The 15802-nt window shown below is 39.5% G+C and overlaps 1 protein-coding gene across 1 annotated transcript; it reads right to left on the reverse strand.

Annotated features, from left to right (window-relative positions):
* Window positions 1-10960: 10960 nt before the first annotated feature.
* On the reverse strand, window positions 10961-15802 carry irf2bp1 (interferon regulatory factor 2 binding protein 1). Its single transcript, XM_007251579.4, has 2 exons — window positions 13693-15802; window positions 10961-12809 (listed from the first exon to the last, which is right to left on the reverse strand). The coding sequence occupies exon 1, from the start codon at window positions 15572-15574 to the stop codon at window positions 13703-13705; it is 1872 nt and encodes a 623-aa protein (XP_007251641.2). The 5' UTR covers window positions 15575-15802; the 3' UTR covers window positions 10961-12809; window positions 13693-13702.

The following is a 15802-nucleotide window of genomic DNA, read 5'->3' on the forward strand; positions in this document are numbered from 1 at the left end:
TCGCTGCTGAACTGCAGCAGAAACTCAGGCCCGCGGCTCTTTAAGTGCAGGTGAGCGAACACGCCCCGCGTGAATTTGAATACGCGCCCGGGCCATTCAGCGCACTCACCGCCGCCGCCGCCAGGGGCGCTGTTTCACCCCCCGCTGCTCTGTTTATTGGCCCGCAGACTCTCCCACCACCAGATACAGCTGTGGATAAAATGAAGACATCACTTTAGTTTCTGAATGTGTTTCTCTGATTTGGCTATTTATAGGTATATGTTTGAGTAAAATGTACATTGTTGTTTTATTCTATAAACTACGAACAACATTTCTCCCAAATTCAAAATAAAAATATTGTCCTATAGAGCATTTATTTGAAGAAAATGAGAAATGTCTGAAATAACAAAAAAGATGCAAAGAAAACAAGTTCATAATCATTAAGTTTGAGACAGAATCCAGAAAGCAATATTCGGTAGAATAAATCAGTATTTAATCACAGTTTTCATGCATCGTGGCATGTTTTCCTTCACCAGTCTTACACACTGCTTTTGGATAACGTTATGCCACTCCTGGTGCAAAATTCAAGCAGTTCAGCCTGGTTTGATGGTTTGTGATCTTTTCATCCATCTTCCTCTTGATTATATTACAGAGGTTTTCAATTTGATAAAATCCAGATCTGTATGTATAAAATCCTAGAGACTTTAACCCTCTATGGTATAGTGTTGCCCTCAGGCAACAAACCACATTCTTAATTATTCCACCATCCTATTAATTTCTGTAATGCTCATATATATATATATATATATATATATATATATATATATATATATATATATATATATATATATATATATATATATATATATATATATATATATAGTTACAAAATCACAAAAACATCACATTTCGTTTTTTTGTTTACTCTCTAAAACATGCAGATAGACTACATTTGATAGGAATAATGCTAAAGCAATGGTAGTTATTAATTTCCTTCTTTTTTGACATAAATGCAGCTCATAATAAACATAAAAAACAACAATCAACAATAAAAACAAAAAACAAGGCAAAGGAAAGATTGTCTAAGCAAATGCAGAGTAATAAGCAGCAAAATAAAAGAAACAGTAGTAGTAATAAAATAATGTTAAATAAAATATGAAAACATGAAAGAAGAACAAAGTAGATAAAAATAGATATAAGTATGACAAAGACAATTATAAAAGAGTTTGTTTGCAAAAAAATAGGTAAAGAATGTTTAAAAGAATAGCAGTTTTTGCATTGTAAATTTATTTATATATACATACTTTCTGCAATCTGCCAGTATAACTCAAGTGTAACTCCTGCACTATAGAAGGAAGTTCATCACTCTTTCCCTCAGTAAACACACTGAACTGAGATCAGCAGCTTAACAGAAAACACTCAGAAAGTGATCTAAGTGTGTTATAACCAGCCTTAAACACTTTACTCAACTCCAAAGCCCTGTCTGAGACCCCTCAGTTCACCACTGCTGAGTTTATGTATCTCCACACTAGTCTATATTATACAAGAGTGTCAAGAGTATGGAGAGCTGGAGGCATCATGAGGGTCCTGAGACAGAGGGATGAAGTTCTGGTGGCTTATGAATGTACGTTCTGAACATGCAGAACATTAATCAATCAAGTGATGAAATATTCAGTTGATCAAATATTCATCTGATTAAATGATCAGCTCATCAGACGTTCATTGATCAGATATTTAATGATCAGCTGTGACTGAAGGCTGGGGAGGAAATGGCTCTGAGCTCGTCAGGTTTAACCTCATCACTGCATCTACAGCACCATCAGCCGGAGGTGCCAGGGTACAAAGCTGTTAAATCCCCTCGGCTAGCGCTATTACCCAGCCTGTGTGTGTGTGTGTGTGTGTGTGTGTGTGTGTATGATGACTGGAGTTTGTTTAAATGATGTTATCCTGTATCATTACCACTGACACTTCACACTAATGCAGCTCTTAAGAACCCATCAACACTGCAACAATACACCAGTTACAGACAGATATATACATCCACATATTTATATATATATATATATATATATATATATATATATATATATATATATATATATATATATATATATATATATATAAAATAAACGTAAACATATACATATAGACAAGCAAATAGATAGACAGTTAGATAGATTAGATATTAACAGCCTACAGTTAAAAACTGATGCGACAAACCACATTTTAACATAGACAGCCTCAGGCAAATGTTCATATCCGGCATATCAATGTTTGTTCACCGTTGAATTAAAGTCATAACAAGTTGAATTCATAGTGATTGTTTGAAGCGGAAGTAAAACAATGCAAAGTTTCTTCACAAAAACCTTCTAGTTTGTAGTTTTTTTTACACACTTTGGATATTAAAAGTGACCTGATTATTTAAATATTATTACATTTAAATAAATCATTAATGCTTTTATTTATAAGAGATGCATTATGTTGTTTAAATACTGGTTTTCACAACCATTTCAAATTAAACTTTAATCAAATAATCAGTAATAAAAAGATGTAAATGTCAGATCTATCAGACTCTAGAGTGATGGTGCACTGTTCTGCTGTGCGGCAACACCTGGTCACATCTGTAGATTAGACTAGAAGATTTAGGATCAGTTTCCTCAGACAGGGATTAAGTCTAGTTTTAGATTATAATTTCCTTTCAATTGAAAATTTCCATTCTAGATGCTGTGGAGTCCAAAGTTTAAGACTAGGTCTAATCCCTGTCTGGGAATCTCCAAAAGTCTTGAAAAAATGGGTGTAATCCTCCAAACAAGATCTCTTAGACTCTTAGCTGCTACTAAAAGTGCTGATATCCATCATATTGGGTGTTGATAAATTGCTAAGCATGTCTGTGACCAAATTTTTGTGAAATATAAAAAATATATAATATACTGTTAAAATATTCTTTATGTGTATATTTGTATATGCAATTTATTATATAATATTATATATTTATAATATTTTGTAATATATATTTTTAATATTTTAGAATCGTTACCAGCCTCAGGCCTAGAGGAAACCTGGGGCACAGTATAAACATCCGTTTCCCTTAGAAGCAAGAGAGACGAACACAGAGGTTAGTGTGTACAAAACCTGGTGTTCTCTGTTTATACAAAAATATAAAATAGCAATATTTAAGAATCAAAACAAACTTAAAGTGCACTTAATTAAACTCAAAAGAAAAATAGACATTGAAATTAGAAAGTTAACATCGAAATACAAAATAGTTAATCTCAAAATAACTACCAATAAAGTCAAACAATCATACTAAATAAAATGAAGTATAAGGCAAGTAAACAAATAAAGCTAATTTCAATACATTCATTAAAACCAATTAATCAATCAGATAAATCCTATTAATAATAGGTCATTAATAGTAGCAATAAAAATCATAATAATAACAATAATAACAATTACATTATATATGTTTATAATTTATGTACATGTATATATTTATTTTAAGTCTGGGAGAAACTGAGCTGGAATCAGTGTGTATTTGATCTGCAGTCAGTCTGAATTTACAGTGAGGCTCTAATTGGATCAGCTTTTCTGCAACAGACTGCTGGAAAAGGCCTAACAAAGTTGGCTGCCTTCCACTGGTGTGTGGCTTTGAAATAATCTGCACACTTTTACACAGGCTATGTGTGTGTGTGTGTGTGTGAGTGTGTGTGTGTGTGTGTGTGTGTGCGTCTCACACACAGAATCCACATCAGGCCTCGAGGAGCAGACTAGCCCATCTGAATGTCAATGTCCTTCCTAATGGCTAATGAATGGCCATGGAACTGATGAGATCACAGGGGGTCGACAGGATTAGGGGGGTGGGTGGGAGGGAGAAAGGCTGAGACCCGGGCGCTGTGTGGGGTCACGCGGGGCACCTGGTGCGCTCCACAGCCAAGTCTGTAGGTGCGCTATGCACGCACCTAACCTAACCGCGTGCGTAAAAGCGATCCGCATATCCGTTACGCGCATGGATATGGAGGCGTGGGGCTCTCCCTCTCCTCTCTAACCGCCCCCACCCCTCCGCGAGCCCCCAGCACACCCCTACTGGAGCTCGCTCGCAAAAGGTTGTAATGTGGATTTAATGGGATGGCCGATTAGCGCGTGCAGGGGGGAAATACACATCCAGGCGCAGCTGAGGGGAACTGCGCTTTTCATATGAATGCGCGCGGCCGCTGAGCGACCAGGAGGAAACAGGGAAACACGGGAAAATGCTCAGTGCTGTGTCACTCTGAGTGTATTACATATTAACTATTAAGTTAATTATAATACACATTCAAGATTCAAGATTTTTTATTTTCACACGTCACAGAGAACAGGTGTACATGTGAGTGAAAAACTTGGGTGCAGGTTCTCACAATGGTGCAGAGAACAGTATTTACAACACGTAGAACAGTGAAACAAAATAAATAAACAGATAACTTTACAATATACACAATACACACAAAAACAATACACACAATAACTTTATGGTATTGCAAATGGTATTGCACATAAATATGTTTAGTAAGACTAATTATATATACATATATATGGTGTGTGTGTGTGTGTGTGTGTGTGTGTAAGTGAGGAAATAGTCCAACAGGTGACAGAATAACTTTGAGTAAAGTGCAGGTACAGAATGAGTTTTGTGGGAAGTACAGGGTGCAGAATGCTGTATATAAAAAAACTTTAAACACAAAGCCGCTTCATCCAACCTGGCTGAGCTTGAGCTATTTTATAAAGAAGAATGGATAAAGTTCTTAGTCTCTTAGTAGAGAGTAATGTCTGGTAGAGACATTGCAGCTGTAATTTTAGTAAAAGTTGTCTCTACTAAGTATTGATATGGGGGTGCTAAATACTTTTGCACGTCACACTTTTCAGATTTTGAAATTTTGAAAACGATGTATGATTTTCATTCCACTTCACAGGCCAACTTTGTGTTGGCCTATCACAAAAAAACTCTCAATAAAATACATTTATGTTTGTGGTTGTAAGGTGGCAACATAGGGTATGAATACTTTTGCAAGCCCATGCATCTATTTATAGACATGTATAAAGTACTAGACACCCAGACTGGTGTAAAAGTACAAGTGCTCTTTCAAAAAAGTGACTTGAGTAGAACTGTGGAAGTATTTTTTGTAAGTAAGAAAGTTGTGCAAGTAGTTTATATGAAAATGTATTACTTAAGTACTATGTTGGTGCTGTATGGGCTGTGTTGGTGCTGTATGGGCTATGTTGGTGCTGTATGGGCTGGATGGTGCTGTATAGGCTGGTTGGTGCTGTGTTAGCTGGTGCTTTATGGGCTGGTTGGTGCTGTGTTAGCTGGTGCTTTATGGGACAGTTGGTGCTGTGTTAGCTGGTGCTGTATGGGCTGGTTGGTGCTGTGTTGGTTGGTGCTGTAGAGGTTGGTTGGTGCTGTAGAGGTTGGTTGGTGCTGTAGAGGCTGGTTGGTGCTGTAGAGGTTGGTTGGTGCTGTAGAGGCTGGTTGGTGCTGTAGAGGTTGGTTGGTGCTGTAAAGGCTGGTTGGTGCTGTTGAGGTTGGTTGGTGCTGTAGAGGCTGGTTGGTGCTGTGTTTGTGCTGTGTTGGTTGGTGCTGTAGGGGCTGGTTGGTGCTGTGTTAGTTTGTGCTGTGTTGGTTGGTGCTGTAGGGGCTGGTTGGTGCTGTAGAGGCTGGTTGGTGCTGTAGGGGCTGGTTGGTGCTGTGTTGGTTGGCGCTATATAGGCTGGTTGGTGCTGTATAGCCTGGTTGGTGCTGTGTTGGAGTTGTATTATTTGGTGCTGTATGGGTTGGTTGGTGCTGTGTTAGTTGGTACTGTATGAGCTGTGTTGGAGTTGTGTTAGTTAGTACTGTAGGGACAGTGTTAGTGTTGGAGTTGTGTTAGTTGGTGCTGTATGAGTTGTGTTGGAGTTGTGTTAGTTAGTACTGTAGGGGCGGTGTTAGTGTCGGAGTTGTATTATTTGGAGCTGTATGGGCTGGTAGGTGCTGTGTTGGTGCTGTATGGGCTCTGTTGGAGTTGTGTTAGTTAGTGCTGTACGGGCTTGTAGGTGCTGTTTTGGTCTATAATAAACATACTAAAGCACCTGGCTGTAACCTGGCCAGCGCGTGCGCTCCCACAGCGGCTAAATGAGGAGCTGCTTAATGAGTGTCTTCCTCTCGCGCTGCTGCAGGTCATTAACACCTCAATTATTACACAACAACAGCACCAATGGCTCGAGCTAATGGAGGAAGCAGCACATCCAGCAGGAGGCCTGCACGAGCACTAACCATTTACACACACACACACACACACAAAGAGAGAGAGAAAGACACAGACTTTTCATATACTGAGTTTAAATTCACTTCTCCAATCTTTAAGTACAATCAATACAAATTTGTTTTATATTGATAATCAATCGTATATCGATTTGTCTCCCTCAAATATACTATTTAATATTAATGTGGTTTTTATGTGCTGTTTATTTTGTTTTCTCATATTGTTATATGTTTAATATCAAATTTTCCTGTTTATAATTTTTAAATTTATGATTAATTAAGTCTGTACCTACCAATAATTTGGATATTGTTATCTGTCTGACGTTATTTGTATAATTGTTTGTTGAATAATTAAAAAAAACTCAATATTGTGTTTTAGAGAGCTTGACTCCGCTGTAAACATTCTGCCCTGATTCTGATAGTAATACTGATACAATGGCACCATCTGCTGAGCATCACCTTAAACTGCATCCTGCAGCCTTAAACATCCTTTATCCAGCAATCAGAGTTTACTCATCCAGGTTAGAATCTCTCAGTAAATTAGATTCTTGGACAAAAACTCACAATATAAGTCTTTTTCTGATATCTGACATAAACTTACACAAACATTTATGAAGGCTTATCAGAACAAATGTCCCGTTCAATAAAAAGTGTTACAATATATTACCTTTGTTGGAGTCAAGGTAATTAATGTTAAAGTATGCTAAGTTTTTTTATTTTTTTATTTTATTGATAATAACATCAGGTAAACATACAGGCTTAGTAAAAAAACAAGTATATAATAAATACTATCCAAAATGCTAAAAAGTCGAACTAAGTGTGTGAATAAGTGTGAATAGTAAAACAGAATGCATTGATTTACAAATCTCATAGAACCATATTTAATTTATTTTAAATCATGAAACACAAATCAGATGTTGAAATTGATGCTTCTTGGGACATTTTATATGGAATGAACAGGTTGGGACAGGACAACAAAAACCTATAAGAGTAAGTGGTACTAATAAAAACAGCTACAGTTGTGGTCAAAAGTTTACATACACTTGTAAAAAAACATAATGTTATGGCTGTCTTGAGTTTTCAATAAGTTCTACAACTCTTATTTTTCTGTGATAGAGTGATCGGAACACATACATGTTTGTCACAAAAAACAGTCATAAAATTTGGTTCTTTCATAAATTTATTATGGGTCTGCTGAAAATGTCACCAAATCTGCTGGGTCAAAAATATACATACAGCAACATTAGTATTTGGTTACATGTCCCTTGGCCATTTTCACGGCAACTAGGCGCTTTTGGTAGCCATCCACAAGCTCCTGGCAAGCTTCAGGTCGAATGTTTGACCACTCTTCTTGACAGAATTGGTGCAGTTCAGCTAAATGTGATGGTTTTCTTGCATGAACCCGTTTCTTTAGCACTGTCCACATGTTCTCAATGGGGTTTAAGTCAGGACTTTGGGAAGGCCATTCTAAAACCTTAATTCTAGCCTGGTTTAGCCATTCCTTTACCACTTTTGATGTGTGTTTTGGGTCATTGTCTTGTTGGAACACCCAACTGCGCCCAAGACCCAACCTTCGGGCTGATGGTTTTAAGTTTTCCTGCAGAATTTGGAGGTAATCCTCCTTCTTCATTATCCCATTTACTTTCTGCAAAGAACCAGTTCCACTGGCAGCAAAACATCCCCAGAGCATAATACTACCACCACCATGCTTGACAGTAGGCATGGTGTTCCTGGGATTAAAGGCCTCACCTTTTCTCCTCCAAACATATTGCTGGGTGTTGTGGCCAAACAGCTCAATTTTTGTTTCGTCTGACCAGAGAACTTTCCTCCAGAAGGTTTTATCTTTGTCCATGTGATCAGCAGCAAACTTCAGCCGAGTCTTAAGGTGCCTTTTCTGGAGCAAGGGCTTCTTTCTTGCACGGCAGCCTCTCAGTCCATGGCGATGTAAAACACGCTTGACTGTGGAGACTGACACCTGTGTTCCATCAGCTTCCAAATCCTTGCAGACCTGCTTCTTGGTGATTCTTGGTTGACTCTTGACCATCCTGACCAATCTCCTCTCGGCAGCATGTGATAGCTTGCGTTTTCTTCCTGATCGTGGCAGTGACACAACTGTTCCATGCACTTTATACTTGCGTATAATTGTCTGCACAGTTGCTCTTGGGACCTGTAGCTGCTTTGAAATGGCTCCAAGTGACTTCCCTGACTTGTTCAAGTCAATAATTCGCTTTTTCAGATCCACACTGAGTTCCTTTGACTTTCCCATTGTAGCTTTTGTAGCTGAGTCTAATCACTGGGTCAAATGAGCCCTATTTAAATGGGCTCATGAGAAGTCAACAGCTGTAGTCAATCAGAATCACTTACAAGAAGTGAAGAGGCCATGACATGAAGCTAATTTGATTGACACAACTCGCTACATCACCAAAATTGACAAATTTTGTTGCTGTATGTATATTTTTGACCCAGCAGATTTGGTGACATTTTCAGCAGACCCATAATAAATTTATGAAAGAACCAAATTTTATGACTGTTTTTTGTGACAAACATGTATGTGTTCCGATCACTCTATCACAGAAAAATAAGAGTTGTAGAACTTATTGAAAACTCAAGACAGCCATAACATTATGTTTTTTTACAAGTGTATGTAAACTTTTGACCACAACTGTACAACAGAAGCAACTTGCAGATAAAAAACACATGACTATAAAAAAGCATTTTAGAGAGGAAGAGAATATCAGAAACAAAAATATCTAAAAAATAAATAAAATAATGTGGAATAATTTTAGAAAAAGTTCCTCAAGATAAAATGATGAAGACTTTTTGCACCCCACCATCTAAAGACCATAATTTCAGAAAATCTAGAGAAATCTCTGTAAGCACGGGACAAGGCTGGCAGTCAGTATTGGATACTGGTGATCTTCAGGCCCTTAGATATCACCATAATAAAAATCCATGGCACCATCCACCATGCAATACACAGATGCAATACAAAGCTCTTTAACGCAATGAGGAAGCCTAGTCTATTGTGAAATTGTGATAAAATGTGGATCTATGACATTAGCAGCAAAGCATTACATTCTGTTTTTATTAACATTGGTGTGCATTTAACAAAGTGTCTCAATTCTTTAGGAAATGGGGTTGTATATTGGCACATAGCGGCCCCTGTTTCATCTCTTTCACTATGAATGAGTGCCTGCAATCATCATTCACTGATTGACTAGTACATTGTTGGCCTATATAACATCACAGTCTAAAACACCAACAATATTAGATTAAGCTATCTAAATGCAAACAGATTTAATAGTTAAAAATCTTATTCTAAATTTAAATCAAAATTTTATTTTAGGAGAAAAAATATCAACTAAATAAATGTTCTTTAAATAGTGAATTTTGAAGGATTTCTTTTAAAGAAGTGCATTTAAATTCTTAAGTTCTTACTGTCCATAAACACTTATCACAACATTGCACCATGTAAATAGCACCAATGCTTCCAAATATTGGATCAGTCTTCAGGTATGGTGAGTTTTTTTTAATTACTAAACTGGGAAAATCTGCTTTTACCTCCAGAGACCAGTCAGCTGATTTCATATGATCATTTTAAACTGTCAGTGTAAACATATGTTTAGCATTGTGCCAATTTTTTACATTTTATATCTGTTACTTAAAATTGTATTTTATTAACTTTTATTTACTATTCACTTTATTTATCTTTGCATTTGTTTTGTTTTACCTTTTCACTTATTATCTTATACTTACTTTGTCCCCATCTAACATTATTTTCTTTGCCATTTTTATGTTTAATTTTATTAGATTCAATTGAATAGGACATTTTGGAGCAGATAAACATGAGCCTATTGGTACTATATATTCCACCAAAAGGGAGCCATTTGCTTGTTGTATTTCTTCCACATTAACCTTTTTTTTTAATCTTTTTTTAACTCTGAATGTAATAATTTGTATATTTAACTATTCAAAACCTATACTGGTCAAACCCAGGCAGCTTTACTTGATGTTCTACAAGATTTCTAATCCAAACATGGTACAAAACTCATGTGACATTTAAAAAGCATGTTTCAAAGCAAGTCCACTAATTCCTTTAATTTTCTCTTAAGAAACTCTACATTTTAAAGCAATGGTTGACTGCATGTGCAAACCTGGACTGTGTTACGGAAACAGAAGGAGTGAAAACCCAGGGACACAACTAAAACATGTATTTTAACTTAAATATTATTAATTCATTATAAAAAATATATATTATTAAAGCATAGATGGGATTTGGACTTACAAGAATGGAAAGATCGCTGGAGGATTTTAATAACTATATTTCATGGTAAAGTTTATAGTTAGAGAGTGGGGACAGGTAACAAAGGCTATTTTTTCAGTGTTCTGAGTAGTTTCTATATATTTTGTTAATTACATATCTTACTTTTGCAATTAGGTCAATGTAAAAGACACTATGATTAATAATAAAATGTGTTTTAAAGTTATTTTTTGAGCACATTTATACATCAATTCCTTGGTACAGAAATGACACCCATTGGGTGGAATGGCCCATAGAGACTATAGAGGCATATAAAGACCCTAGCAGTGAGCCTTGGAGCAGTGGAGAAAAAGTCTTGCCTGGACAGTACAGATAGTTACTTCAACAAAAGAGGGACTAAATCATTTTTAATACTCATGATTTCAGAAGACTTAAGAGACAGAAAAGCATTTGTGAAAAGCAGGTCAATCTTTTAATTTAAATACAATTTGAGCGATAACATAGAAGCCAATTTAAACAAAGGTATTACAGAACAGTACTTCTGTTTACGTGTTTACGTACATATCCATTCAGATCATTTTCTATATTCATAAAACAGGATAAAAAGAGGTGTCGATACACAGAAGGCTAAAACAATAACAGAACATGTTAAACAGTATAGGTCAACTCTCGTATATCTCATTAAAAAAAGAGAAATGTGTGTAAAGAACAATCACTGACATGTAAGGATGGCAAAAAACAACATATCTGGAACATCATTGTAGAAAAAAAAGAAAAACAAAACAGAACAGAATCTGTTTTCACAAAAATTTACCTCCCAACAACTGATAACAGGGTTAAAATACAAAATATAGTGATCTGCTAACACTTAAAAATGTACTTTGTGTTCACCCAGACAGGCTTAAATATACGATTCCCAACATGAATTCCCCAATAAATGTCGTCGTTATTTTAAGGAAAGACGTTTTTTTTTTTTTTTACCACAAAAATATAGGCTAAAGCATCATATGATACAACAAATTTTCAGCATGTCTATCTTTGGTTTTTCTGTCCATTCAGATACTTAGTGGTACATAAAGCAATACGATATAAAATCTATAGATTGCACATCTATAACCATTGAAAGGGAGTATTTCTTACAATCTACATATAGTATAAAATATAAAGAGAGTTTTCTATTATACATGCTGGGTTAAGCTTTGAATGGGCATAGTTAAGCATTTTCAAAAGACCTCATTTCATTTTCCAAAACTACTGACTGTGTACGCAGCATTTGCAAGAATACAAAAAAAAGTGTGTGTGTGTGTGTGTGTGTGTACAGTGCTCTGATTGTGGCTCTTAAAGCCTTGAAACAATCCTGCTGTACAATCTATACCTGTCTGGTGTTTCAGGACATTCAGGGATGTCATTATTCATTCTACTGTACTTTTAAAAGGGAATCCCACCCAGAATTCTCTGCATAACTCAATAAATTAAGACAATCAAGGTCATTTAAAGTGGGTTATTATTATTACACCAAACGATTATGAACACACTGCCTGATGCTTGAGACACTGTTTCTCTAACATTTTGAGAAGAGCTTGGCTTTAAAAATAAAATATCAGTTGCACAAAGAAAATGGATTTTACGTCGATCTGAGTTGGTAAGTTTCACTACAAAGAACCAGAATTTCTCAATAAACCAATTGAAATTATGCAGAGAATTTAGAAAAATCGCGGGAGTTCCTCTTTTAAGATGTATTATAGTGTAGTTAACACTAAAGGTAAAAAAAAAAAACTGGGTTGACGACCCACAAACTTTCATTAAAAAAAAAAAAAACACTTTAACAAGGCTCTACTTTAAAGCACTGTTACATGTTGGGGCAAAAAATAAACTCTGTTGGAGCCAACAGATAAAACTGATTGTACTGCAGAAGGGCATCGACGGGGCATCTCCAATCAGCATGGCTGAGCTCTCCTTTACTGTGGCCGGCAGAGCGGAGAGAGAGAGAGAGAGAGAGAGAAAGAGAAAGAGGGAGGGAGAGAGACAGAGAGGGAAAGAAACGGGGAGAAAAGATAGGAGGACAGAAAGAATTAAACAGAGTGTGATATGGCTGGTTAGAGAAGGAAAATGGCAGGAATAGAAGGAAAACACAGGGACAAAGTGTAGGAAGAGGGATGGGAATTGAGAGATATAGAGGGTAAAGAGAGGGACGGAGAGATGGAAGAAAAGAGCAGGTGAACAGTCTTCTCTTCAGTGAGGTGGCAGGGTGGTCTTTGGAGTCCAGGGCTGTAGGTTCTTAAAGTAAAGAAACCCTTCCTAAAAAACAAAACAAACAAATGCATTATATCATTATTACACTCATTACATTACATCATCTTAAGCAAAACACACACATTAACATTGTGTGTGTGTATGTGTGTACATATTGTATGTATGTATGTATGTATGTATATATGCATATACACTTTTGTTGATGTCAAGGCAACTTCACATACTATTTAAATATAATTGTTAAAAATATTATTAGAATGAGTTACTCCGAAAAAAGCATTTGTTTGTTGCCAAATAATGGCATATTTATTTGTTTATATTTATAGTGAACACATCTACATCAGGTCTATGGTTCATTTAGGTAGTGCTTTTAACTGCAGGAGTCTCAAATCAGCTTTACAGAAATCTGAACCCCTGCTGAGCAGCCTGTGGTAACTGTGGCAAGACAAACTGGACCAGATAAACTCTATCTAAAATAAAGCAATTGTTTTGATATGGGCCCTTATTAGAACATTTTTATCAATCCCTCTTTATAATCGTTATTATATAGTTATATATTATATAGTCCACTAATTATTCCAAACTCTCTGCATAATTGAACAACTCAGATATAAAGAATAGGAGGTCAGTCAGAGTGGGTTTGGAGTAAAATAATAAAGTTCTAAAGAAGCTTGGTGGTGTTGAACTATATCAGAGGTGTGAATTACTAATTGACGAAAATGAAAAGTTATTAACATGTTTACCGAGACGAGAGACTGTTGATTTACTTTAGTTTAAAGAAGGCTAAATTGTGTTTTTAAAATCAGATATGACGAAAATGGTGGAGGAATACATGTAGGTGTTGTGCACAAAAAAACACCCCCCCCCATAAAATTACACAGACAATTCTGAACCATGTGTTTACTTCCTCTTTGACTGTGTTTATTACCTGCTACAGGTTAGGGGTCTCTCTCCTTCTTCACCTTCACGTCTCCCGCCAGGATGGTGGATATCTCTCCCTGCATGAACGCCCAGGGCACGTTGGAGCCCACCAGAGGGCACTTGTCTCCGCTGGGGCAGTACACCTCGCTGCCTGAGCCCTGGCTGCGGATGAAATCTCGGGTGCATGGAAAGCAGAACTTGTGCCCTGGCACTGACGGGCACTGGACGAAGTGTGTGTCCTCCAGACGTTCGTGGCAGATGGTGCAGCAGAGAGGAGCACTGCCCGCTCCGGAGGCATCAACACCCGTCACTGCACCCTGATCACCAGCTCCACCAGGTGGCATCGCTGTGGCAACCGCTGCCCCTCCAGACCCAGCTGGTGGCTCTCCGTTCCGCGATGCCAGACGCCGCTGCCCAGCTGAGGAGGGGCTTGCGCTGTTTTGGAGGCCTGTTGAGGAGGTGTGGGCACTGCTGCTACCTGGCACATCTTTTGGGGACTGGCCTGCAGCACCGACATTGTCTGCCACGCTCATGAGGGCAGTGATAGGCGAGGGGTCGCTGCCATGGGAGCCAGGAAGACCATCCTGGAGACTGGAAGGAGGCTGCCCAACGCTGGGCATAGAGGTGGGTGGCAAGTGCCCGGCAATGCCCGGGTATGTGGCAAGGGGCCAGTGCTGACGAAGCTGCTCCTCTGTCGGCAGCCTGTCACTGCCATCCGGCTCTGGCGAGGGCTTGCGACGGCGAAGTCGGGGCTGGGCCGGGCGGCCAATGTGGCAGAGTGCAGTGGGCAGCATGGAGCAGCTGGCATCTAGGTAAGGCTGAGGGATGGCATCTGGGGTGGGTGGGTCCTTGAATGCACGGACTCCATCGCTGAGGAGTTCTGAAAGCAGGCGCCAGTCTCCCGTGCCATGTCTCTTCTCGTACTCAACGTACTTGAAACCCGAACTGATCACCTTGCCTGTGTCTTTCTGGCTGTCGTGGAACATCTGCTTGACCAGTGTCAGCAAGCTGGAGAACACCTGGCCAGAACCACAGGGATACTCAACAAAAACCTTGAGCTCGAACTCGACTCCGAGCTTGGCATCGAAGGCGAACACTCGACCCACCAGGCCGTGATCCTTCTTGAACCTCACATTGAAAGGGGTGCAGGTGGACAGGGTCAGCAGGGTGTCTCGCACCGCCTTGGGACGACCTGCCCAGTCGTCCGTCCTGTTCCGAACACTTTCAGACAACTCAGCCAGAGCTTCTGCGTTCCTCTGCTTCTCTTTCAGCTCTTTCTCGAAGTCGGAGCTCATGAAGGATGCCACCCCCACACTCATGCCCATGCCCATGGCCTGCCTTTTGCTTATCTCGCTTAGCATGGGTGTGGAGATGGTCAAAGGGCCACCACCTGCCCTCCCCAGTCCTGGCACAGCAGTAAGCAACCCATGAGGAGGTCCAACCAGCCCTTGTGCCATCAGATTAGGTGGCACAGCACCCACCATCCCCGTCCTTCTAGCATTGGGGCTCTGCCTGCTGACCTCAGGTGGACCTCCATCCTCAAGTCTGGGGAGTCCATTAGGAAGCCTAGCTGGACCATAATCCCCCCTGCCTCGCTCATACCTCTCAGAAGGTGGTCTACCCCCATCCACAGCTCCATCCTTCACCCCAGGACCATGCTTACCGCTGGGCTGAGGACCAGGCGACCTCCCGTCCTGCATCACATGCGTCCTCTTCAGCTGCCTGGCGGTGTCGATCAGCAGCTCGATGCGGTCCGCGCCCTCGTAGTTAACGCAGCCGCGGCACACGGCCTCGCTGAAGTCCCAGATCATGGCCCACGGCATCTTCGGCAGGTCGCACAGGTAGCACCACTGCCGCCTGGAAGACGCCTGTGAGGAGGAGGAGGACATGTTTGGCCTGGGCCTCTGCGTGTCCAACCCGCTCTAGCCTCGCTTCTTCTCGGCCTCGATCCTCCACCAGAGCCGCCCCCCCGGTTCTCAGCCTCCGCACTCCGTACAGACCCGACTCCCGAACCCCCCCAGTCCGAGACCCGACCCCCCGCGCGGCCGGACCAGCTTTACCGATCTGTTTTCAGCGACCGGGCCGCAGAGTTTCGCCTCGAAGACGCTACAAAGTTA

This window comes from Astyanax mexicanus, chromosome 9 (assembly GCF_023375975.1).
Source record: "Astyanax mexicanus isolate ESR-SI-001 chromosome 9, AstMex3_surface, whole genome shotgun sequence".
NCBI classification, from domain to species: domain Eukaryota; kingdom Metazoa; phylum Chordata; class Actinopteri; order Characiformes; family Acestrorhamphidae; genus Astyanax; species Astyanax mexicanus.

What these genes read in the sequence shown, in the direction of transcription:
- irf2bp1 (XM_007251579.4), bottom strand. Translation starts at nt 15,574, where the DNA reads ATGTCCTCCTCCTCCTCACAGGCGTCTTCCAGGCGGCAGTGGTGCTAC.